The sequence below is a fragment of the Stegostoma tigrinum genome, chromosome 25, assembly GCF_030684315.1.
Source record: "Stegostoma tigrinum isolate sSteTig4 chromosome 25, sSteTig4.hap1, whole genome shotgun sequence".
Classification (NCBI taxonomy): Eukaryota; Metazoa; Chordata; class Chondrichthyes; order Orectolobiformes; family Stegostomatidae; genus Stegostoma; species Stegostoma tigrinum.
In genome coordinates, this window is record NC_081378.1 from 35,600,604 (window position 1) to 35,627,975 (window position 27,372).

Below are 27,372 nucleotides of genomic sequence, written 5' to 3' on the forward strand. Positions count from 1 at the left end.
TTTGAAAATATCCTTCCTGTAACTGGTCGACTAGAATTGGACACAGTATTACAGAAGAGGCCTCGCCAGTGTCCGGTACAATTTCAACATGACTTCCCAACTCCTTTATTCAAAGGACTGAGCAATGAAGGCAAGCCTTAAATGCCTTTTTAACCACCCTGTCTATATGTGATGAATTATGTACCTGAACGATTGTCGGAAAAACCCATCTGGTTCACTCATATCCTTTAGGGAAGGAAACTGCCATCCTTACATGTGACTCCAGACCCACAACAATGTGGTTGACTATTAGCTGCCCTCTGGGCAATCAGGGATGGGCAATAAATGTTGTCTGTCCAGCAACGCCCTCATCCTGTGAATGAATAATTTTAAAAAAAACCTTGGTCCCTCTGCTCTACAATACTACGCAAGGCCCTACCATTAATTGTATAAGCCCTACCCCTCTTTGTTGATCTTGATATTCCCTCAATGTCTTTATAGGAGATTGACTTCTGTATGAAACGAAAATTGTATATTTTTTAGTCGATGGTAATGAGATTGAGAATATAGGCTACTAAAATAAGGTGAAGCAGTAGTTGCTGAAAATGAGAGAAATGTTTTTTAAACTAATATATAAGCTGATGGTTTAAGTCTGTGACTAACTCACCAGAAGCGTAGGAGGATTTCGCTTCCACACGCCTGCCAGTTCTGTGTTCTGTCCCACCGAAATCCTGAGGACAACAAGATTGCTGGAAGTAGGGCGGATAACTTTGCCATTTGTTATTTTGATTCAGTCGGTAGATGAAGAATTCCAGAGTAGCATCTTGTTCTGTGGGTTTCGCAAGCGTTTCCAGATGTGAGCAGTAGTTAGGGCCCCCAATCTTTGTATTTAACATTGACAAGGACAGCAGACCCAAATCCTTCAGTCATAGATAATGGGAACTGCAGATGCTGGAGAATCCGAGATAACAAAGTGTGGGGCTGGATGAACACAGCAGGCCAAGCAGCATCTTAGGATCCCAAAAGCTGATGTTTCGGGCCTAGATGATTCATCAGAAAAGGGGGATGGAGAGAGGGTTCTGAAATAAATAGGGAGAGAGCGGGAGGTGGATCGAAGGTTAATAGAGGAGAAGATAGGTGGAGAGGAGACAGGCAAGTTAAAGGGGCGGGGATAGAGCCTGTAGAGGTGAGTATAGATTGGGAGGTAGGGAGGGGATAGGTCAGTCCAGGGAGGACGGACAGGTCAAGGCAGCGGGATGAGGTTAGTAGGTAGGAGATGGGGGTGCAGCTTGAGGTGGGAGGAGGGGATAGTTGAGAGGAAGAACAGGTTGGGGAGTCAGGACAAGCTGGGCTGGTTTTGGGATGCAGTGGGTGGGGGGGAGATTTTGAAACTTGTGAAATCTACATTGATACCATTGGGCTGCAGGGTTCCCAAGCGGAATATGAGTTGCTGTTCCTGCAATCTTTGGGTAGCATCGTTGTGGCACTGCAGGAGGCCCAGGATAGACATGTCGTCTCAGGAATGGGAGGGGGAGTTGAAATGGTTCACGACTGGGAGGTGCAGTTGTTTGTTGCGAACCAAGCATAGGTGTTCTGCAAAGCGGTCCCCAAGCCCGATATCCACTTCAAGCCCATCGACTCCCACAGCTACCTGGAATACACCACCTCCCACCCACCTGCCTGCAAAAATTCCATCACCTATTCCCAATTCCTTCACCTCTGCTGCATCTGTTCCCAGGATGAGGCATTCCACTCCCATACGTCCCAGATGTCCTTGTTCTTCAAGGACCGCAACACCCCCCCGCAGTGGTTGAAAACGCCCTCAACTGTGTCTCCCATATTTCCCACAACTCATCCCTCACACCCCATCCCAGCAATAACTACCAAAAGAGAATCCCCCCATCCTCACGTACCACCCCCCCCAGCCTCCGGATACAACGCATCATCCTCCGACACTTCTGCCACCTACAATCCGACCCCGCCACCGAAGAGATTTTCTCACCCCCACCCTTGTCTGCCTTCCGGAGAGACCACTCTCTCCGGGACTCCCTTGTCCGCTCCACACTCCCATCCCACCCCACCACACCCGGCACTTTCCCTTGCAACCCAAGGAAGTGCTACACTTGTCCCCACACCACCTCCCTCGCCTCCATCCCAGGCCCCAAGATGACTTTCCACAACAAGCAGATGTTCACCTGCACATCTGCCAATGTGGTATCCTGCATCCACTGTACCCATTGTGGCATCCTCTACATTGGGGAAACCAAGCAGAGGCTTGGGGACCACTTTACGGAACACCTACACTCGGTTCGCAACAAACAACTGCACCTCCAGTCGGGAGCCATTTCAACTCCCCCTCCCATTCCTTAGACGACATGTCCATACTGGACCTCCTGCAGTGCCACAACGATGCCACCCAAAGGTTGCAGGAACAGCAACTCATATTCCGCTTGGGAACCCTGCAGCCCAATGGCATCAATGTGGATTTCAAAATCTCCCCTCCACCCACTGCATCCCAAAACCAGCCCAGCTCGTCCTGACTCCCCAACCTGTTCTTCCTCTCAACTATCCCCTCCTCCCACCTCAAGCCACACCCCTATTCCCTACCTCCTAACATCATTCCGCCCCCTTGACCCGTCTGTCCTCCCTGGACTGACCTATCCCCACCCTACCTCCACACCTGTACTCACGTCTGCAGGCTCCATCCCCGCCCCTTTAACTTGCCTGTTTCCTCTCCACCTATCTTTTCCTCTATCCACCTTCGATCCGCCTCCCCCTCTCTCCCTATTTATTTCAGAACCCTCTCCCCATCCCCCTTTTTCTGATGAAGGGTCTCAGCCCAAAACATCAGCTTTTGTGCTCCTCAGATAGTGCTTGGCCTGCTGTGTTCACCCAGCCCCACACTTTGTTATTTCCTTCGGTATATAATTGGTATTTGAGAACATCTCTCAGTATTTCTGACAGATGACTTCTCAAATTCTTGCTTACATGCTTTGCAGATGGTAATCTTATATCACTGAGACCAGAAGTTTCCACACTTTTTTAATTTTAGGTGAATATTAGGTTATGATTGTTAAAGCCATAGAATCAGCATGTCATTTAGTTGTGAATCATTTTTACATTTGTACACTGGTCACTTTGGATTTCAATGAGTGGTATTTTCTTTGCTGATTCAAATGTTTAATGTGCTTCTTGAGTCCCACCTTCTTCATACTTGTTTTAAAAATTATTGATTTTTCTGTTCTATGCAGCAATGTGTACCGTTTCACGGTGCAATGTGTGACCAGTGGACTAGCTCCCAAAATATGCTCTTGAATCCTTCAACTCGGTACTGGGAGATCACAAGAGTAGCCTGGATCAACTTTGGCTACTCTAAATATGTTGGCCAATGAGCTCATGCACATTGTAATTTATGTAGTCATATTTTATTGCCGCAGTAATATTTTGTCAGTCTTTTACATGGTGTTGCACCACCTTTACTGAAGATACTTCAAGTGGAAACATGTTAATGACTGAATAGCATCCTCAGAAACAAAACAGACTTGTTTGTGATTAAATAAAACACTAAAGATTAGGTTGGGACGTTTTTGGAACACCTCTGCACTTGTCATGCCATCACCTTTTAAGACTGAAGATGATTATTTTCTCATGCTGATTGTTTGTGATGCACAGGCTGTATTATATATTTGTTAGCCTAGCATAATTAGAAATTATCTGCAATACTTGACAAGAAATAGTAACAGTTGTTTGCTGCAGTATGGTATGCCAGACAAATTTCCACATGGATCTTTGGTTTGAGCAGATTAACGTGCATATAGTTTTAGTCTGGCGGGTATTGAATTTTATGTCACGTGGTGAGGAAGGCGTTCACCAAGGCAGGGAAACGAACATTAATCTGCAGTCTGTGCCCCATCCTCCTTACGAACCTTTTGCTTTTGGTGTGACAACACTTAATCTTGCTGACTGGGAGGTGCAAAGTGGAGATCAGACACTTCCCATGTCCAAATCCAGCAGCTTTTGCACAGGTCTTAGTAATTCAATCATAGTAATTCAATACTGGCTGTCAGTTCAAGAGTTGTCACGTGGGTTTCCTTGCTTGGCCTTTTGACTTGGGGAACAGAATTTGGCATGGGAGCCTCAACAGGAGGAGGCAAGATAACAAACACATTTCTAAATTTTTTGATTTCTATTGCAGCAATTATTTTAATGAATTGTGTTGCAAGTTTTCTTGTGAAAAGAATGCTATGTTAATACACTTTTACAACAGTGACCTTTGTAAACCAGCATCTAAATGATCTACTTTGAATTTTTACACACAAATTAGTGGGAAACTAAAGGATCGTGCACAGCCCTCTTTTACTAACTACCCTGTAGTGCATAAAAATGTGAGGAGAAGCCCATCTCAGATTTCGCTGGACACTTTATCAATTGACAGCAGTCTACTGGAGGAACAGTTCTTAGAAAGTGATGCAAATGAAAGCTTCCTTTTATTGGAAAGGGGTAAGTTATATTTCATTATTCACACCTTTTCTGCTATGTTTAATTTGTAATTGTGGACTAATGCTTTGTAAGGTAGATGTTAAAATAGAACCAGCAACTGCTTCACAAACTTGATATTCTTAACTTACTTAACTGTCATAAAACTTGAGATTAATGCAATGCATGGTAATGCATGAAATGGTGCACACTGTATGCATACTATGAAAATTTAAGTGTTGATTTATTAGTTAAATATATTTTCATATGTATGCTGCCTCAGCAACTTCTCTTGCAGATTTGACTTTATAGATTAATTTGACAGGCGCTTATTCATAGTTTATACCATTTCTCATAAAGTAATCCTGATATGCAAGGAAGCTTCTATTAATAGTACACAAACTTAATCAACTGTTTCTGATCAACCACAAATAAAAGATTTTACTTTGCCAGTTTCTGTGGGAATACTTAACTGAATATTTTAATACTGGTATAAACAGCTGATGAAAATGAATGAATTTAGCCATAACTCCTAAGTAAGGGTTTGATGCTTCATATCGTACAAGTGTAATCCAATCAATTAATCTAGACCCTACTGAACCTTATTGTGTTTGAATAATCCTGATTCAAACTCATTCTGATGTGTCTAAGTTTAATATTTTTGCCTAAACATTAGTTTAGTGTTTGGTTGTTTTAGTATTAGGAAACTATAACTGTTTAATTGTTGCAAATCCCACGATTTGTTTTGTTACATTACATTGCATCATATCACATGAACTGTTTCCCTTATTTCAGGATAACATCAGAATGGAAGGCTGTGAGAAACAGTTTGATAGTTGTGCCATTGAAACTAATCAACTATAATATTAATGTTTATACATAACCTTTTAAAGTGATACACAGTTAATTTCATAAATACAACCTACATTTCATTTGCAATAATGAGTTATCATGCAGTTTGCACTTTCAAATATTTATATGACCTCCTCACATTGTTAACACAAAGTACAGATTAACATGTTGATAATTAAAGGCCTTTCGCAGTTCATTTTTATTCCATGTACTAAAGTCATATAGGCCAACTTATGGACTTCTGCCATGGAAATGAAAAAGTTATTTTGATGTTGCATTAAAGTGGTTACAAGTAATCTCTTACTCCAGCATTTTTTAAACCCTGTGAATATTTATTGATTAATTGATAATTTTGTCACAGGTACCAAAATACAGTGAAAATCTTTTTTACGAGTGGTACAAACCGATCACAGCGAGCAAATGATATACAGATCAAAAAGACTTGGAGGCATACAGGGTAAATTGCAGTCTACATTATTTGAGGCTAGAGTCCATTCAGCAGTCTGATAACAGCCAGAAAGAAGCTTTTTCTGAGCCTGCTTGTGCGTGTGTTCAGGCTTCTGCATCTTCTGCCTGACTAAAGAGATTGTAGGAGGTCCTTACCAGGGTGCCATGGGTCTTTGATGATGGCAGCCTTTCTATGGCAGTGAGCTGTGTAAATAAAAGCCCATAGAGGGAAGGTTGGCTTCTGTGATGTTCTGAGTTGTGCACGCAACCTTCTTAGTTTCTTACAGTCCTGGCTAGGGCAGTTGCCGTAACAGGCCCTTATGCACCCAGCCAGTATGCTTTCAATGGTGCATCTGTAGAAGTTGATGAGAAACCTTCTGGACATGCTGAATTTCCTGAGCCACCCGAGGAAGAAGAGGCATTGTTGTGCCTCATCAACTGTTGCATTTACATGGAAAGTCCAGGACAAGTTCTGTGTTCATTAACAGGATGAGGATGTCGCTGGATAGGCAGCATTTATTGTCCATCCTTAATTGCTTAGGGGGCAGTTCAGAGTCAACCACATTGCTGTGGGTCTGGAGTCATGTGTAGGCCAGACCAGGTAAGGATGGCAGTTTCCTTTCCAAAAGGGTATTAGTGAACCAGATGGGTTTTTCCTAATCGACAGTGGATTCATGGTAACTATTAGATTCTTAATTCCAAATATTTTATTGAATTCACATTCCACCATCTGTCATGGCTGGATTTGAACCCAGGTCCCCAGAATGTTATTCTGGCCTCTGGATTAACAGTCCAGTGATAATACCACCAGGCCATTGCCTCTGTTATCGTTACTCCAGGGAACTTGATGCTCTCCACCTTCTCAACCTCAGTTCTGGTGATGTAGATGGGGGCATGTTCTCCTCTCTTGCACATGGGTTGATTCCTGGCCATACTGGTTGATGGAAATTTTGTGAAAAAACTTCCAGTTTCACTCCAAGAGTACACTGTATTAGATGAACATTATTAGTTAAGCTTGACAATCTGTTTGATTTGAAGCTTCTTCAGAAATTGTCTGTACTGGGCAATGGAGGTCAAGAAAATATTTCTCCTGCAAAGGGAAGTTAATATATAAATGAAAAGAAAAGCAAGAAATGGACCCCAAACCACTAGATTTGAACATCCAAAAGCATTGAATGCTCAATAATATTAGCAAGATGTAATGAATTTAAATGGCAATTCCACAAAGCAGATGAGGCAAGATTTTTCAATCAAAGGACTGCAATGACCTGGAGTTATTTTGTCTAAATCATTTGATATCATTGATTGACAGGCTTACCACGATGTTGTAAATGGAGCAGTCTACACCTTGGGTTTTGCAGAAAGCTGCAGGCTTTCAATGCATTCTTCTTCTATCTGTATTGGTAGGAATTTATGGTTTTGTGAGGGGGATTTCAAGACGAGGGGCATATTTTTAAGGTGAGAGGAGAAAGATTAAAAAAGACATGAGAAGCAACTTTCTACAAATGGTTCATGTGTGAAATGAACCAGAAGTAGTGGTGGATGTGGTACAGTTGCAACGTTAAAAAGATATTTGGATAAGTATATGAATGAGAAATGTTTTCAGGGATATGGGCCAAGTGCAGGCAAGTGGAATTAGTTTAGTTCAGGATTATGGTTGGCATGGACTTGTTGGACTGAAGTCCAACTGTGTCCATGCTGTATGACTCTATGGGAGTACTAATTCTCTGGGCATCAGAGAAGGTTACCGCCTTCATTCAGTGAGCATACTTGGAAGGTTAATGTTACAATTTTCAGATTTGTCTTGAATATTCTGTAAAATAATCTTAATCATTGCCAAGGTGGACCACTATAGCAATGCTGTGATATAGCCAAGTATTTAATTCTGCAATAGTGCAATGCAAAATATGGGTTCTGAATTAAGTGTTGAATCTTTTGCAGTTGCCTTGAATTGTAACCCTCCATTTCTTCAGACGTTGGTCTCAAACACACAATAAAATGATGCTAGACATAAATCATTAATTTGCATAATTTTGTCAACAGCAAGACAATGTACTAAGTAACAGATGTAAGTGAATGTCACCTTGATTTGAGGAACTACAGAATCCTCTTGAAGAACAAATAAAACATCATACAACATTCCATACTGTACCTATTCATGAGCTTTCATAACTTAGCTGTTTAAGTCTTACTGGCTCTGACTGCAGTGACAGACCAATTACCTATGTAATTTGTTACCTTTTTCCTATGTTGTCACAAGGCAAAGAACTATCTCTCTGATGTAAAAACTGAAAGAACTGCTGATGCTGTACATCAGGAATAAAAACACTGTAGCTGGAAAAGCTCAGCTGGTCTGGCAGCATCTGTGAAGGAAAAAATAGTTAACATTTCGGGTCCACTGACAGTTCTTCAAAATCTGTTCTGAGGAAAGGTCACCGAACCTGAAATGTTAACCGTTTTCTTCCTTTACAGATGCTGCCAGACCTGCTGGGCTATCTCTCTGAATTTCTTTTGTTCAAAAATTTGCTAGGTGACTTCTCAATAAAACTTTTGTAACTCAACTCAAATACGCCAACCAAACATGGTTTGCAATTTACTCCTTTCGTTGCGGCCATTGACACATGCAGTGCATCTAAGCAGTAGATATACATAGAATTAAATAATAGCTTGGTCATTATGTGCCTCTAGTCATGTACACTGTCCTGGTTGGTTCATTCTATCATGACAAGTGTTATGATAAACACTACTGAATATGAGAGCCTGCAGACATCAAGGTCGCTAATCTGCTCATCATTCAAGAGGTAACTAGTGATACTGAATTCACTGTCTCACCACCTAATCTCAAGGCTGTATTGGCTATTGCATTTCACAATGCCATATCAGAAAATTGCTAACGGACACAAATGTCATCCTGCAATTTTCACCCAGCTTTTCAAAAGAATCTCAGCAGTTAGCTTAATTGTGGCTAAACATTAAACTTTATTATGGAACTCTAAACTATCCTGGGAACGAACAGCTTTAATTCTTTCACTATTTCTAGTTACTGTACAAATCTATAACCAATCTGTTACTACAATATTTGTTTTACTTTTTATTCTTATGCCATTAAATTAAATTCAAAGTATATATGCATATAACAGTAGGTTATCCTACATTTTGTTTGCTGCATGGGTTGGAGGTCTCTGGAAACTCTTGACAACTCTTAAAGTAAGCGGGGTCTCTTTGCCTTCGTGACAGTTGAGTTTGCGTGAGATTTGTCTCCATTTGCAGCGGGCCTGAGCTGCAGCATTCCAAAATTGACCTGTTTATCTTTTAATAGGAGTGTTTGTTGTCTGAGACATCAAGCCAATGCCAAATCACTCCTTCAGAGACATTGAAAAGAATCAATTTCCAAATTACTTCAGTGAAGAAGAAATTATCAAAAATTGAGATTAGTATTTTATGATCCCTGCTGATTTTACAACTGGAGAAGTCATATCCCGGAATGAAACCTGGCTTGAAAGAACGCTTTTTTGACTCAATTTTAATGTGATGCTCATTCACTGAGACATAAGCATATCTCCATTCTCTTTTGTATCCTAAGCCAAATAAGTTCTTGATTACCTGAAACCAAAAGCAAGCTCGTGGCCTCGAAAAATTTACAATCAATCACAAACAGACCACAAAATAACACTTCACACATTCCCTGCTCTCTGCATATTGATTTGGGTCATCATTTCAGAAAGACTTAACTCACCTAGTTATTTTTTTAAAACTTCACAGAAGTAGCTACCAATATGCTGTTGGTTGGAAATCCAAACTCCTACAAATATTATTTTTAAATATTTTAAAAATCTCACACCTTCCATCATAGCTTAAGGCCTCATGATCTGAACTTTGTATCACAGAAAATTTATTTTTAACTAAGAGAGAAACCTGATTGTTGGGAATTATAGACTTCATCCTGAATAATCTTTTTAATTTCTATGTATTTCCAGACTCAAGGTAGAGGGATTTTATTCAGTAATACTTGATTGTAAACTGAAATCAAAAGCAGAACTATTCAGGCTGATTTTACTACAACTGGTTGTATTATTTTCAGAGATGCATCCTTCCAGGTTGCAGGATTGGAATACCATTAAAGGTTTCTTGGGTTGAATGAATAACGTTTCAGCAAGTACTCCAAGTCCAGCAATTTCATGAAGTTCCCATTTGTTGTTGGATAGAATATCTGAGCATGCGTGCTTCCGTCCATATTGTTATACAGATTAGTTCATTTACCAGTTCACTGGAGCCATATATCTGAGGTTTGCCACCATTGTGGGGAATTAATGGTCTGGAGAAATAAATGACAGAGCTGTTTCCCTGCATGACATTAATTTGTTATGAAGAGTAGTGAAGCTACTTAATGTATTACCATGTGTTGGTATGTGGCAAATGATATTTTTTAAGAACATTGCAGTGGTCTGACACTTAAAAAAAATTATGGAAAAGTAACTTGTTCCCACTCCCTTTTTCAGGATTCATCCTATCTAGTACACTGGTGTATGGGTCAGGAAATTACATTTTCGATGAAAAATGTAGCTATGGTACACAAAGGGCAGATTATTTCACAGTTCAAATGGAAGATTAGCAGATTTTCTGGACTTGAAGGCATCTGCAGGTAGACCTACTTACCTTAACTGAACAGCCATCAGCTTCCATGTTTCTGCTTGAGGACAGAGGCTGTTTATTGGATGTTGTCTTTTCCTGCATGCATTTCCTCTAGTTGACTTGATCCTATAGATAGTTGACAAGGCATGAGTTTATCAAGAAAATGTTACACTTCCCTTACTGCTCCCTTGCTGATTCTCCGACCTTCTAGTAAGAAGCATTGGCAGTATCCATTGCATTGCAAGAGGCATCTGCTTAGATAGAAGACATCCTAACCTACTTAAACTGGTTGATGACCTCTTTGTTCAAAGATGGACAGTTAGATCAGAATCTTCCAGGTGATTGAATCAACATTTAATTGCCACAATATTGATTAGTAGTATTATAAACACAAAAGGGAATCATTCATGCAATGGTGTTCTGCTGTATGACTTAGTGCTGTCTTGTGTAATCTGCGTGTCACTACGAAATGTAAAATGAGGCTTTAACACTACTGTTTCAGGTCATGTTGCTAATTTAGGCTTTGATGACCTATTTGCTTTTAGCTTATTAATTTTCTCTTGGTACTTGTTTTATGCAGACTGGGTAAATTTTGCCCACTTAGCTGTCATTACTTACTAATAAACTGTACTGAGACCTCCTCTTTGCACTAAATGTACCAATGACTTGGATGAAGGAATAGTGCGTCATCTCTCCACCGTTACAATTGACATTAAGTTGGGAAGGGCAGTAGGCAATGTGGGAGCAGCAAGTTAGAAGGGATCAACCACATCTTATATAGTGCCTCTGAATAACAAAATTTCCCAGTGTGCTTCAAGAGAACATTGTAAAACAAAGTATTAAACCTAACCAAATGATATATTGATCAGAACACTGTAAGTCGAGTCAGTGGTAGGTTTTGAAGAGTGTCTTAAAGGAGTAAAATGAGATATTCAGGGTATTCCAGGTCTTTAGAGCTAAACAACCAATAGTGAAATGATTAAAATCAGGAGCACTCAAGAATCCAAAGATGGAGAAAGCTTAAATATTAGATTCTGTTCCACAAGCAAGACATAGTGATAGAGAGGCACAAGATTATGGACAATTTGCTAAGTATAGTTTGAAATCAAGGCATTGCTTGGCTGAGAGTCAATATATTGGTCAGCTAACATGACTAAAACATGAATAGTACTTAATGTGAACTAAAAAACAGGTTTTATCAAAAGGATTAAGACCAATTTAACTTTGTCCCACCAATTTATCATAGAATTATAGAATCCATACAGTGTGAAAGCAGGCAATTCAGCCCATCGAGTCCATACTCACCCTCTGCAATTTTCTGTTATATTCTGTAAGCCCTTTATCAAGCCTGACAAATTCTCCTGATGTAGTCCTACATCATCCTCAGAACACATATTCCCACTTAGCTTTTTATCATCTGCAAATATGTAAATATTATACTTGGTCCTCATCTTTGTACTTGTGAACAACAGGGGCCCAAGTACTGATCCTTGCAGGAACCCAATTTCATAGCCTGCCATTACAAGAATGACCTCTTTATTCATATTCTCTGTTTATTGTCAGCTAGCCATCCATTAATCCGTGCCAGTACATTACCTCCTATTCCATATGTTTTACTCTTTTTAACCTCTTTGACTTCATCAAGATCCCTCTGAAGATCTTGGTGTCACCATTGGCTCTCCTTTACCAAATTTATTGGTAATGTCTTAAAAAAAGAATTACTCAACAATTTTATCAAACACAATTTCCCATTCACAAATCTATGCTGACAATGCCCAATCAGATTATAATCAATCGGGTACCCAATTGTTCCATCCTTTGCAATAGATTCTCGATTTTTCTTGTGACTGATCTAAGGTTGACAGTTCTGTAGTTTCATTTCCTGGTCCCATCTTAAATACCGGGGTACATTTTCTGCCTTTTAGTCCTCAGGAAATGTTCCAGAATCTAGAATTTTGGAAGCTGATCATTATTATATTGACTACCTCTATAACCACCTCCTTCAATATCTAGGATGAGCACCATCAGCTTCTGGGGATTTATCAGCCAATTTATTATGTCTGGTGCAATCTTCCTGTGAATGCTAATTTCCTTCAACTCCTCAATCTCCCTCGTGACTTGGATCTCTACTGTGGGAGATTTCTAGTATAGTCGTCAGTGAAACAGACACACAGTAATCATTTAGCTTTTCTGCCATTGTCCTGTTCCTCATTATAAATTTTCCTGACTCTGCTTTTCATGGACCTACATTCATTTTATCCAAAGATTTCCTTTTTATGTGCCTATAAAAGTTTTTACAGTCTTTTTTTTGCTGGAATGCACTCACATTCTATTCTCTGAAGTACTGTGTTCGTTTTTTGGCATTGCACCTCAGAAAAGATGTATACTTTTAATCAACATGTTCAGATTGTTATGACACCTCTCGAGCAGGTGGGACTTGAACTCAGGCCTTCTGCCCCAGAGGTAAGGACACCATCACTGTGCCACGAGAGCTCCCATCAGGAAAGATCTGTATTGATATTGATGTGCATGCAACACAATTTTATCAGAATATCCACAAGACTAAGGTTAAGTCCTAAGGACCTTTCCCTTTTATTTCCTCAAGTACATAAAATCAATGTGTATTGTCTGATTAAAACCCTCTAACAGTTTAAAGGTTTTGATTGGATAGTTAGAAAATAACTATTTCTCTGGTGGGATAATTGAAAACAAGGGTCTATAATCTTAAAATTAGAGTCAAGCTATTCACAAGCAAAATCATGAAGTACATTTTGCAATTGTACAAGTTCAGAATTCTCTTCCCACCTCTTTGAGTCCCTCCGCATCTGAATTCTCAGAGTGCTTGTCTGACATCCAGGCTTGGATTTGCGATAAAACCTTGTAACCAAGCTTGGCGAACACAGAGCCTTTGCAGTCTGCTTGCAAATCCTCATCTTACTCGACCTTATTGTCAATCACCAGCCCAATATCCCATTCATTGCAGAGACTGCCAACTTTGAACATCACTCCCTGTACCCTTTATCAGCCCATCTTCTGAGAAACCCTCATCCATGCCTTTGTAACATAGATTTTTTTAAATCAACCTATTCAGACATGATATAAGACTTGTAAATGTGGTGAAGCTAAACCCAGGCCTTCTGACTCCAAGTTGGGAACACTACCACTGTGCTGTAGGACTTTGAATTATCACATAGACTTGACTGACAGTGTTCGCCTCAACAACGTCCCATATGGTCCATGTATATCAATTCAACAGCAGCCAGTTATATTTGTACAGTGTCTTTAAATAAGATTTTTAAAGTACTTTTCAGGAACAAAAAGCAAAATGCGCTGTGTAGCTGTGTAAGAAAATATTTGAGCAAATGAGGTTAAGTTCGGTAAAATGGTAGTTTTCCTTCAAGGAAAAAAGAAAGAGAAGCAGAGTACTTCAGGGCAGGGACTCCAGAGGTTTGAACCTTCGCTCAGTCACCTTTAGTGGAGCAATTAAGCTCAATAATGCTCAGTAGATCAGAATTCGAGGTGCACTGAATAACTTGAAGAGGGCAGAGCCCATTGAGGAAGTTGAATATAAGGATAAGAACTTGAAAATTAAAGCATTGTTTAACCAGATGCCAGTTTAGGCGAGTGCACACAGGAATGGCAGGTGACCAGGACTTGATGTGAATAAAGACAAGCAGCAGAGATTTGGATGATTTTCAGTTCACAGGAGGTAGTATGTGGGAGGTGAGTCAGGAATGCATAGGAATAGTTAACAGATAGAGCAGGCATGGATTCACTGAACTGAGACAGGGCTGATGATACAGAGATGGGAATCATGCTTTCACTTGACGTTTTTTCTAAACTGCATGGCTGTGCAACAAGCTAGAACTTAACGCATGGAGCAAGCATAAGATAGCCTCTTGAAGTTACTGCACCAAGTAAAGGGCCTGTGACCTTAAATCAATAGTCAATGAAACATTGGTGTCAGTAATGAAACGGATGTTTGGTTGGAAATTCTTTTCCAATTGAAACATCCAACCAAGATTGCAAACAGTCAGGTTCAGCTCCAGACAGTTGCAAGGCAATGAAACATTGGTGTCAGTAATGAAATGGATATTTGGTTGGAAATTCTTTCCAATTGAAACGTCCAACCAAGATTGCAAATAGTCAGGTTCAGCTCCAGACAGTTGCAAGGGAGAAGGGTAGATTTGGTGGCTGGTGAATTTGTAATGGAGAACAAAGATAATGATTTGTATTTCTAGTGTTTAATTCATCTAAGAGGAGCATCTCTATGAGAAATAGGAAGGGGCTAAACTCCTTAAAGGCACTGCAGTGATTGTAATGAAGTCAGCCAGGTGGATCTTGTAGAATATGAGTTAATCTGGTCCAATCAGGGAACCCTGGCTGACCCATCTAAACAAGAGTGTCAGAAGTTCTGTTCACTGAGTTGGCTGAGGGAGCTGGATCAGTGTCAAGGACCCTCCATGCATAAATAAAAGGTGAATTGGTGACAGGATACCAGCCTCTGGAGTTATTTCAGGCAGTATAGTAAATGAGTTGGATGCTTAAGACGACCTGTTGCAGCTTATTCTCTGACTATGATAAGGTAGATAGAGGCATGCAGGCCAATTCTGATGAATGATGACATTGTGGTCGAACAGGTTCAAGTCTGCAAATGAGCCAAGCTGTGAGCAGGAATATTTTACCTTTATCCGGATATAATTATTGACTTTGCTGAGAGATGTTTGGTTCTGTGGCTGAATTGAAAGTCTGAATTTTGCTACTTTTTCTTATGTCTTGTCCCCCTTCACCATCACCCTATGCTTGCAGACTTCTGTTGGCTCCACTTATCATGATCTCAGATTGAAAAATTCCGCCCTAATGTTTACATCACTTTTTTTAACCTTTTAGTAACATGTCCAAGTAACTTTTGACCTCATCTGTTCCTCTGACTTTGGTCTATAGTGCATGATCCTGCCTTTCAGCCACAAATACATCCAATCCAGCACTAAGGAGATTCCTATCTGAACTACTCCGCCTCTGCCTTGTTTTTGTCTGCCTTAAACCTACTTTGTGGTTATCCTTATTTATGGATGTCTATGCTTGTTGAAGACTGTTTAATTCTCCTGTTTCTGCACTGGCAGGGAGAATATTAGGAAGCATCCAACATCTGACTTTGCCTCCAAGTGATTTTCAGGAACAGAGAACTTTTTTTTTCTGCTTCAAAACAAATTTAGTTAGGAACAGTTCAGAAAGAGGTAGGTGTTACTTGGTTCACAACATGGTGGGGGTCACTGAACAGGCAGAAGGATCATAGATGGGCTAGTGATGATGGAAAATCACTGATTGGAGATGGAGAGTTGAGTTTGGTCCCATTCTCTTTGGCCTTCTACATCCTTTTTCCCCAACAAGGTAACAAAATCTTATTTCTCTGCATTAATATCACATCTCAGAAACTCCTTAGTGCATGGTCTCAGCACTTGTACTTCTCATCATGTTATACTGCAAAACCAGATCCCAAGAAATTGAATCCCACCAGAATGCAATAAGTCCCTGGACTGTATTATCAGGGGTCACTGTACTAGAACCGTTGTCATTCTGTCTGGATCCTGTGACAACTTTAATCACTACTTGCAGAATCTCAGTATTAAATTTGTGGACTTTTGTTGCTAGAACTCCAACCACAATTTCTCTCAATCCTGCCTGACCCAGACCCTGTTTCACTACTGTCAGACTTCAGACAATCTTTGCATACCTGGGTCACCCATTGCTAATAAGTCAAAGTTTCTGATATGCATGATAATACCCTGTCATTATAAAACCTCAGAATCACTATACACAATGCTGTAGGTGATCTGGCACAGATTTGTCTGAAAAATGACAGTAACTTCTATTCTCGCATTCCTTTGTATTGTTTGATTTACTGCTCACACTCCCAAGCATCATCATAGTTTCTTTAGCTACCTTCATTAACAATCAAGCAGTTTTAAAAAATGAAGGTAAATTAACTTGTGCAATTTGTTTAATTGTGCAATACAAGCATAGCAGGCATTCTAACAAGTGTCATGAATATGATTTTTTGAGTCAATTTCCTTTCTTGTAATATGAAACATTTGTGGAGAATTAATGTTTAGATATATCTAGAATTGGCATCAATTTTCCAATCAGAACTTTTTGTCTCTTAAAACTTTACCAGTCTATATCTGCTTAGAGATATTTTATTTAGATCAATTGAAACAAAAACTGTGCTTGCCTTTGCAGCTGCTTGTATCGATGATGCCTCAGTCGTTAGTCTTAAAGGAGCTTCCATTGATCAGAGTCCAGCAGAAAGTGCTAATGGTGCATTTGGGACTGAGGGTTGTGGGAGAATATCACCAGATGTCTGCAGCGCTGCATCTCAAAGTGTGGAAGAGTCCCCTGGAGATTTGGTAAACATAAGCAGCTGTATGATTTTGTGGAATTTTTTAGAATTTTAATTTAACAGTTAATTGTTGAGAATTCAGGTATAAATAAGAGCAAGCCAAAATAATTTTGCAGAAAAGATGAAGGAAAGTCATGTTCTTTAACTTATGGATATACAAGTAGATCTTCCCCTAATGGAGAATACACCTGGAAGTATTATTAACTTAACTTTCTTGCTATCTTACATTTCTTTCTGAACTATTTTCAATGCGGCTTTCTATTCAGTAACTTACCTCCCCTCTTACTTTTCTTTCTAGAGTTTGTCTTTTTCTGCTTGCCCAATTTATCCATTTAGAGCTGTACAGCATGAAAACAGACCCTTCGATCCAACTCATCCATGCTAACCAGATTCTAAATTAATCTAGTCCCATTTGCCAGTATCTGGCCTATTTTGAACTCTTCCTATTCATATACCCATCTAGTTGCCTTTTTAAATGTTGTAACCGTACCAACCTCCACCACCTCCTTCATTCCATTCACACACCACCATCTGAGTGAAAATGTTGCCCTTTAGGTCCCCTGTCACCTTAAAGCTCTGCCGTCTAGTTTTGGACTCCCCTACCCTGGAGAAAAGACCTTGCCTATTCACCCTATCCATGCCCCTCAAGATTTTTATAAACCTCCGTAAGGTCACCCCTCAGCCTCTTGACGTTCTGAGGAAAGTAGCCCCAGCCTATTCAGCCTCATAATAATTGTGCAAACCTTCCAACCCTAGCGACATCTTTGTATATCTTTTCTGAACCATTTTCAGTGTACCACAAGCCTCTGCTTGGTTTCCCCAATGTAGAGGAAGCCACACCGGGTACAGTATACCACATGTGGTACACTGCATCCACTGTACCCGGTGTGGCTTCCTCTACATTGGGGAAACCAAGCGGAGGCTTGGGGACCGCTTTGCAGAACACCTCCGCTCAGTTCGCAACAAACAACTGCACCTCCCAGTTGCAAACCATTTCCACTCCCCCTCCCATTCTTTAGATGACATGTCCATCATGGGCCTCCTGCACTGCCACAATGATGCCACCCGAAGGTTGCAGGAACAGCAACTCATATTCCGCCTGGGAACCCTGCAGCCTAATGGTATCAATGTGGACTTCACCAGTTTCAAAATCTCCCCTTCCCCCATCGCATCCCTAAACCAGCCCAGCTCTTCCCCTCCACCCACTGCATCCCAAAACCAGTCCAACCTGTCTCTGCCTCCCTAACCTGTTCTTCCTCTCACCCATCCCTTCCTCCCACCTCTAGCCGCATCCCCATCTACCTACTAACCTCATCCCACCTCCTTGACCTGTCCGTCTTCCCTGGACTGACCTATCCCCTCTCTACCTCCCCACCTATACTCTCTCCACCTATCTTCTTTTCTCTCCATCTTCAGTCCGCCTCCCCCTCTGTCCCTATTTATTCCAGTTCCCTCACCGCATCCCCCTCTCTGATGAAGGGTCTAGGCCCGAAGCGTCAGCTTTTGTGCTCCTGAGATGCTGCTTGGCCTGCTGTGTTCATCCAGCCTCACATTTTATTATCTTGGATTCTCCAGCATCTGCAGTTCCCATTATCTCTGTATCCAAATGGCTAGTTCTCCCTGTATCCCATATGATTTAACCTTGTTAAACAGTGTGCCATGTGGGAATCTTGTTGAACACCTTGCTGAAGTCCACATAGACAACATTTTCTGCTCTGTTTTCTTCAAGCGTCTTAGACACTTCTTCAAAAAATTTACTCAAGTTAGTGAATCACTATTTTTCATGTACAAAGCTATGTTGACTATCCTAATCAATCCCTGCCTTTCCAAATACATGTAAATCCTGTCCGTCAGAACCCCCTCCAACAACTTGCCCACCACCGACTCACCTGTCTATACTTCCCTGGCTTTTCCTTCCCACCTTTCTTAAATAATGGCACCATGTTAGCCAACTTCCTGTCTTCTCACCTGTAGCTATGGGTAGAACAAATATCTCAGCTAGAGGCCCAGCAATCACTTCTATAGCCTCCCACAGAGTTCTTGGGTACGCCTGATTAGGCCCTGGGGATTTATCCCCTTCATGTGTTTTAAGATGTCCAGCAAATTGGACGTCTTAATATGGACACTTAAGGTATCATTATTTATTTCCCTAAGTTCCCTAGATTCCATTTCCTTCTATACAGTAAACACTGATGCAAAATACTCAGCTATCTGCTGCAGTTCCATACATAGGTGGCCTTGCTGATCTTTAAGGGGCCCAATTTTCTCCCTAGTTACTCTTTTGTCCTTAGTAATTGTAGAATTCCTTTGGACTCGCTTTAATCCTACTTGCCAAAGCTATCTCATGTCCCCTTTCTGTCCCCTTGATATCGCTCTTAAGTATTCTCCTACTGCCCTTACAATCCAGGGATTCATTCCACCCTTGTTGTCTATACGTGACATATGCTTCCTCCTTTTTCTTGACCAGAACCTCAATTTCTCCAGTCATCCACCATTCCCGACACATACTATCCTTGCCCTACACTTTAACAGGAACCATACTATCTCTGGACACTCGTTACCTCATTTTTGAAGGCTTCCCACTTTCTTGCTGTCTCTTTACCTGTGAATATCCACCCCCAATCAACTTTTGAAAGCTCTTCCGCAACATGGTAAAAATTGGTCTTTCTCTAATTTAAAACCTTAACTTTTCGATTAGGTCAATCCATTTCCATTGCTATTTTAAAACTAATAGAATTATGATCACTGGCCCCAAAGTGCTATCCCACTGACACTTCAGTCACTTACGCTGCTTTATTTCCCAGTTGAAGATCAAGTTTTGCTTCTTCTCTCGTAGATACATCTGCATACTGAATAAGAAACTTTTCTTGTAAACATTGACAAATTCATCTCTATTTAAGCCCTTAACACTATGGCAGTCCCAATCTATGTTTGGAAAGTTAAAATCCCCTATCGTTACCACCCTATTATTCTTACAGATTACCGAAATCTCCTTACGAATTTGCTTCTCAATTTCCTGCTGACTATTTGGGGGGGGGGGGTGTTGATAGTACGTCCAATAAGGTGATCATCTCTTTCTTTATTTCTCAGTTCCACCTAAATAACTTCACTGGATGTACAGCCCAGAATATCTTCCCTAAGTACAGCCATTATGATAACCCTAATCAAAAATGCTACTTCCCTTCTTTCCTTCTCCACCTTTACTCTCCTTCCTATTGCATCTCTAACCTGGAAGATTAAGCTACCAGTCTTGTCTATCCCTGAGCCATGTCCCTGTGATAGCTATATGTATCCCAGACCCATGTTCTCAACCATGCCCAGAGTTCATCTGCCTTACTTGTCAGGCCTATTGAAACAAATGCAGTCTAATTTATCAGTCCTATGTCATTCTCAGCTTTGCCCCTGCCTGCCTTGACTCTGACTTGCACCTTTCCCCAAATGCACCAGCCTCAGCCTGATCTCTTATCTCACTGTCACTCTGGGTGCCTCTGCCATTTCCCCCATTTTAAAACTTCATGAGTGGCTGTGGCAAATGTCCCCACCAATTTATTAATCCCCTTCCAAATCAGGTGCAACCCATCCTCCTTATACAGGGTCACTTCTATCCCAGAAGAGATTCCAATGATCCAAAAAATGTATAACCTTCTCTGCTGCGCCAGCTTCTCAGCTGCACATTCATCTGCCCTGTCCCCCTGTTCCTACTTTCACTAGTATGTGGCACTGGGAGTAATGCAGCCATTACTATCCTCCAGGCCCTACTTTTTAACTCCCTGCCTAATTTCCTATGTTGTTTCCTTAACCTTTCCTCATCCTATGTCATTGGTTCCAATGTGTACACCAACCTCCTGCTGGTCACTCTCCCCTTTGAGAATATTCTGCACCCTCTCTGCTTGACCCTGGCATCCAGGAGGCTCCAACCTATCCATGTACCCGAAAGGATTCACAACCAAACACACTTCCTACAGATGTAATCATCAGTAACATTGAAATCCTCCCTAAATTCCCACATCTGACAGGAAGAACATGTCACTGTAGAAAATAGAACAGTCTTATTGCTCTAAAAACCATTGCCCTAGGATAACTTAGTACCTATGTTTTATATTTTAAAAAATGTTTAATCTATAGACAGATCTTGATTAAAAAATGTAAACAAAAGTAAAGCACCCTGCTCACTATTGTAGATTTATACAAAAAAAAGCAATACTTAAAAAAAGAAAACACTTGGCCTCCCCTGCTGTAAGCACCTCCTGAGGTTTCTCCAAGGTCAGCTGTGAATTTACTGTTTATTCATTTTTCTTAGACTGAATTCCACTGTCCAGAGACACACAACATGCAGTCAGCTGTGAAAGTTCACTGGCTGATCAGTCAACTGTGCAGGTTCACTGCCCCACATTTTTCACCTTCCTTGTGGTACCTACTGTCCCTCTTCTTCCATTTTAAAGTACCATTGCTTTGATTTTTGTTTCAATGTTCCAAAACAATGCAAAATTTATTCTTAGACATATGCAAACGTGAATAAATTTGGAACAACCCTTGATAAAATCTCTGTGCATGTGGTCTTTTAGTAGTTATCTCACACTGCTTGAACTAGTTTGTCTGATTTTTCCTTCTCCATACATTCTTTTGTCAAGAATTTGCGCAGCTGGCCTATTAAAAGTCATTGCAGCAATTCAACTGGCCAGAGCTGCCTTCATAAGTATATACTGGATGATTCTATTTTTATTATTAACAGTCCTTTTCAGTTATCAAGATATGGAGGTCAAACCATCCAGACTAATTAAAATATTTTGAAGGTATCAAATAGAAATGTTGTCAATGTAACATTAACAAGCTCCAAATACTGATTTGAATATATTCAATTGTTTGGCTTTGTAATTTGGACTTTATTTTAATTTCCAACTGGTGATTTTTGAGAATTGCTTTTCATTATTTTTCACAATAAAACAAACAAAAGTAAAATCACATACTTAGAATGATGGCAGAGATTAAAACAAGGCGTTCAACAACTTCTGAGCATGAACACTCCCCATTTGGGTTATATACCTGTGTGCGCGTGTGCGCATGTACACACACATACACACACACACTCTCTTGTTCTCAGCAAAGCCCATCTATTTTCAAATAATTGCACTTGCCTTTAGTCCTTGCTTTGTGTCTCGCCCACATCGTCTATTTCACTGCCTCTTCTCCTCCTTTGTTGACAGCATTAAAAACATCATTTTCCAGCCACTATTCAGTTCCAAAGGAGTGTCATATTGGACTTGAAGCATTAACTTTGTTTCTCCAATAGAACTGCAGATTTTCTCCAGTACTTTGCTTTTTCTTTCAGATCTCCAGCATCCATAGTTTTTGCTTTGGTATTATTGAAGTATTTTATTCCATTTGAGAAATGCACTTTTTAAACAGAAACAGCTTAGGAGAATGGGCTCTCATACGTAGCATGTGTCACTTTGCTTCAGTAAGACTTCAAAAACTGCAATTACATTATTAACACACATTCAGCTGTACATCCACTCACTGCAATGGTCAGAAGATTTAACTGGTATTTTGAATGCAAGTGAGAGGTTTGGTGGATTATCCTAAGCTTTACAACAGACGCATTTTTTGACAGGTGTCAGTGATGATCTTCAATTTGTTTGGTATTAATTGTGCAATTGATGTAAACGGTGAGGATACAGCAGTGTGTCTCCAAATGAACCAAGTCGTACCAAAGCAGCTTGGAAATGTTAATATTCGGCAGTACCTTAGCAACCGTAGCATGGGTATGTATCTAATTTTCTTTCCGATTTTAAATGTTAAACATAATTTGTGTTCCTGTTCCAGGAAATGTTACTGAATTAAACGTCTAATAATTGAAAATGCTTCTAAGTATTGAAATAATAATCTACAGAAAAAGTGCAACGGGTCAGTGAATTTGGATGAAGTTTGATTATTTTTATTTGGCATATTCATATTCATTATCTTGAATGCTATAATAATTTATCTTAAATGTGTCCCATAGTAGATTGATAAACTAGATTGTTCCTGTATAATTAAGCCCTTATTCAATAAAAATAGAAAGTTGTGGAAATACTTGGCAGTTCTGGAGAAGAGTCCTATTTGGCTTGAAACGTGACTCTATTTCTTTCCTCACAGGTGCTGCCAGAAATGTTCAGCATTTCTGGCACTTTCAGTCTTTGTTTCAGATTTTCTAACTAAGGTAATTTGAAAAATTATTTGCAAGGGCATTGTAAATAGGGTAAGGTACTAATTAGACCTCTAGGACATAGCACTCACCAAGAGAAATGAAAGTATTCGTGGTAGTCTCAAAGATCTTACAGGAAGAAATATAAAGTCTTATATCATGCTTTTCATTGATACCTAAGATGGATAGATTGGTGTTTATTGATCAGCATAGATACGGTGAGCCAAAGGGCCTCTTTCTACGCTGGATGACTAATGTCTCTAACATATCGAAGTGCTTTACAGTCAATGTAGTACTTTTAAAGTGTAATCATTGGTGTAATGTAGAAAAACATTAAACATGTTTGTGATTTTCAACGTCAATTCCTTGTTGATCTGAATCCACAGCACAAAGTTTGGCTCCAGTTGACAATTTCACTTAGAGAAGCCACAGCAATAGTTGGTATACCAAGTACTTTACTGCAATTGAGAGTTAGGAATATCAGCATAGCAAGGGGAACTTCATCTATTGTGTACTGTATTTTATCTGGAAATAAAGGCAACTTTCCCCAGAAATGTAAAGTGTCGTAGAATTACTTGGACCCGTATCGGTACTGTAAATTTATTCAGCTCAACAGGGTCAGTGCCAGTATCCGTGTTCCGGTCATCTCAACAAACCAACCTATCCTTGAATTCCTTTTTCCACCTCATGTACTCATCTGGCAATTCCCTGATTAAATTTATGGTATTTACTAACTGCCCAAATGTGGTAAATTGCTTATTGTAACCACATTGGAGTGAAGTGCATTCCTGAATCTTTCTGGCTTTGAGTTAGAGCACACATCCACTCAGAATTATGAATTTAAATTCCTTTTGTGAGTTTTATTTCACCTACTGAAAGCTATTTATTAGAGCTCAAGTTAGAATTCAAGAATGAAACAATAAAATTGTTCTTCTTTTGTAATGTTTTCAAAAATTGACTGCTGGCACCTCTACCCATTACTTTTACAGTACCCTTGTATATATGAGCTGAAGAGGTGCCAGTAAGTGAAGGGTTTGATGATAATAACATTAACCTGTCAATCTCCATTTTGACAATTAAATTTTTGGGTAGGCAAAGCAGACAGATTGAGACTTTTAACATCAGTCATTGGCAAAGCTGAGGGCAATATAGGCAAAGACTTGAATCTCAAATCTTTGTCAGATACAACCTCACGCTGAGGCATACAGAGCCAAAATCAGGATAAACTATTTACAAGGTGGTCATAAGTCTCCAGCATTACTTGTCACCTGATAGGAGGACTTTGTTTTTGAGGTAACTAGTCTTGCCTGTTTGAAGTTAAAATTGGATAATAGTGCAAGAACCACAGTGAAGAAGACTTTCAATCTAAATGTTAGACTGTAGCTTTCATAATTTAACCTTTGCCACATGAGGGTTTTCCATGGTTATGTGGAAAAAAAGTTCTTCCATCGGATCAGAATGTTGTTGGCAAGGCCAGCATTTGTTGCCTAACTCTAGTTGCCCTTGAATTGAGTGGTTTATTTTGTCATTTCAGGGATCAGTTAGAAGTTGACTGCATTTCCTTGGGTCTGGACTGTCCGTTGGTCTTAATCTTCTATTTTGAGACAGCTGAAGTCTGAATTAATTGGTTAATAAAGTGACCTAATAATTGACCCACTTCTGAAGAAGTGTCCAGACCTGAAACGTCAGCTTTCCTGCTCCTCTGATGCTGCACTGCTTGCTGTGCTCATCCAGCTCTACACCTTGTTACCTAATAATAAAGATGTGGTGCTATTTTTAAAGTACAAACCAATAAAATTAAAGGAACAGAACAACATAGTTGTTTTGGTAATGTCTGTTGAGCAGATTACTCAAATACAAAACACTATCACGTTATAAAGATGTAATTGTGGTCTTAGTTCTTTCAATGGACATGAAAATCTCAAAAGTGGAATCATTTTTATTTTTTATTTTTTATTTTCAGTTGTCTTTTTCTCAAGTACATTGATGCATTGAATATTTACATTTGTACATTTCACTCCTCTTTAGATGTTCCCGGTTTTCAAACTGTATCTCAGTTTTGCCTCTGTCATTAACGATTTTCTAAGTCATAAAGGTGAATAAGCAACCTGTTAGTGTGTATTCTCTCTTACTCAGATAAATAATTAATAAGTGGACATAGATAATCAAGAATAATTTATCTTCTAGATTTCTTTAATAGCTTTCACGTCCTTATATTCCAACAGGATCTTGATGTTGATTTACTGTCCTCCTCTGTCAGCTTGAAAAAACTCTAGAATTTAATTCATGTGGTACTGAAATGTGTCCAAGCCTCTTATTGAAATAATAACTTTAGCCCTTCACTGCACCATTAAGAAATAAACTGAAACTAATTAGAGTTTGAATGTTCTCTGATCCCTTTTATTCAGTTCTCATATCTTTTAAAGACTTATTAGATTCATAACCTTTCCTGAGAGCTGTAGCTTTTTATCTTTTGTACATTTTCCAGGCTGCCACTGATCTTAACAGTGCTCTTCTCCTTCAACCTTTTATTGCATTGAAATCTCTTAAGACAGAATTTAGGACTAAATAAGCCTAGGGAAAATGGCAAAAGAAAATTCATAAGTTAAGGAGGGGGACAAAACCACACGTTTTCTAAAAAAGAATCATCAAGAATGAAGAAATGGAAAAGGAGTAGTTAAAGTATAAATGCAAAGCAATTGAGAAGAAAGGTGAAAGGAGTGAAAACAACATTGAATTTTTTTAGACAGAAGCAACTAACATGATCATTACTGTTAAAGCAAAATGAATGCAACAGCCTGATGGAAGGAATAAGGTAAATTGTTAAACATTATGACATTTCAATTTTCTACTGAAAGGCCCTAGTCCCAAGGGACATAATGCACATTTTCATCCAGAAATAATATTCTGCTCTATCTGATAAGCTTTGATTTTTCAGAGGTGTTTCATTTTCTGGTTTGTATATATTGGCAAATAAAAGCAACATTGTTGTGGATGGAGTTAACTTAGAAAATCATTAAGTTGCTTGTTACCATGATTACACAGCAGTTCTTAACAGGAAAATAAACCAACTTGTGCTCAGTGTAAGTCTACTTACAAATGATTAACTGTTGCTGTATTCAGCTTTCCTTCTTTAATCCTTCAAAAATAAACATCCCCTGCAACTATTTGGGTGATAAAGATGGAATGTTTTCTGCTTTCAAACAATAGCGGCCTTGTTTAATCCACAATGATGGACCTTCGTGAAGTTCTGGTACCATTTAACTTGTATCATGTGATGTTTAGAAGTCTTTTTCAATATATATCATAACACAATTGCATTTTTTTTGTTTCAGTTGTGATTAGATAGATTTGCTTGATTTCAGAACTTGATTCTGGAATCTCAGAACCTGTTTGTATAACTAGTCCAAGACAGAAGGAATTGGACTGTTTTTTTTTCCCCCTTTTTCATTTGTGGGATGTTGGCATCGCTGGCTGGCCAGCATTTCTTGCTCATCCCTTGTTGCCCTTGAGAACGTAGTGGTAAGCTGTCTTCTTGAACCACTGCAGTCGTGCTGTGGGTTGACCCACAATGCTATTAGGGAGGGAATTCCAGGATTTTGAGCCAGTGACAGTGAAGGAATGGAGATATATTTCCAAGTCAGGATGGTGAGTGACTTGGAGGTGGTGGTGTTCCCATATGTCTGATGCCCTTGTCCTTCTAGACGGAAGTGGTCATGGGTTTGAAAGGTGCTGTCTGAGGATTTTGGTGAATTTCTGCAGTGCATCTTGTAGATAGTATACACTGCAGCTACTGTCTGGAATCCAGATAAGTTCTACATTTATTGTGGTGGTAATTCTTAAACACATAGTCTAGGAACAAACAATCATTCTTTTTGCACAGATGGGACATCAGCTCTAGACAAGGAGAAATGTGCAAATTGGTGCAGTAATATCAAATTGCTTTGTGGGATGCAACAAATCTGTGTTACCTTTCTAGCGCATCAACTGTCTCCTTTATTTGAATGTATTGAATTGCATAAAATTGTTGTGTTTTATTTGCTTGTTATTGATAGCAAAATCTGTCCCATGATTTTTCCTGAGCTAAATTCTACAATTCCGTGAAATAATTGGATGTCGGCAATGAAAAAATTGTATTGTCGAATTCTTCTTTTGATTTCCACCTCCATTCCTCTCTTACATTGAAACCTTCCAATGTAAGATATGTTTGAAAGTGTCCTTTGAACCAGCATTTGAACAAATTTCCCTTCTGTTGTTTTTCATCCATCCGATCAGCCTGATGGTGCTTCCACTCGTTTGAAAAAAATGCGGCACTATATAATTATCTTCCTGTTATTGGCAAACATCAAGCAGTACGTTTTCTAATGATAGAGTACTAAACTGCAGAAGATAACACCCAGTG

The 27,372-nt window shown here is 39.6% G+C and overlaps 1 protein-coding gene across 3 annotated transcripts in view; it reads left to right on the top strand.

The window, feature by feature from the left end:
• The window catches only part of bltp3b (bridge-like lipid transfer protein family member 3B), a 120,614-nt gene that overhangs the window by 77,916 nt on the left and 15,326 nt on the right, over nt 1-27,372 (top strand). For 2 of the 3 annotated variants that reach the window (XM_059654636.1, XM_059654637.1), the window contains 3 exons: nt 4,304-4,479; nt 16,627-16,793; nt 22,398-22,548. In XM_059654636.1, the coding sequence (XP_059510619.1) occupies nt 4,304-4,479; nt 16,627-16,793; nt 22,398-22,548 (494 nt within the window). Of the gene's footprint in view, nt 1-4,303; nt 4,480-10,253; nt 10,468-16,626; nt 16,794-22,397; nt 22,549-27,372 lie in introns of those variants that run through there. The other variant, XM_059654638.1, reaches the window with a different exon arrangement.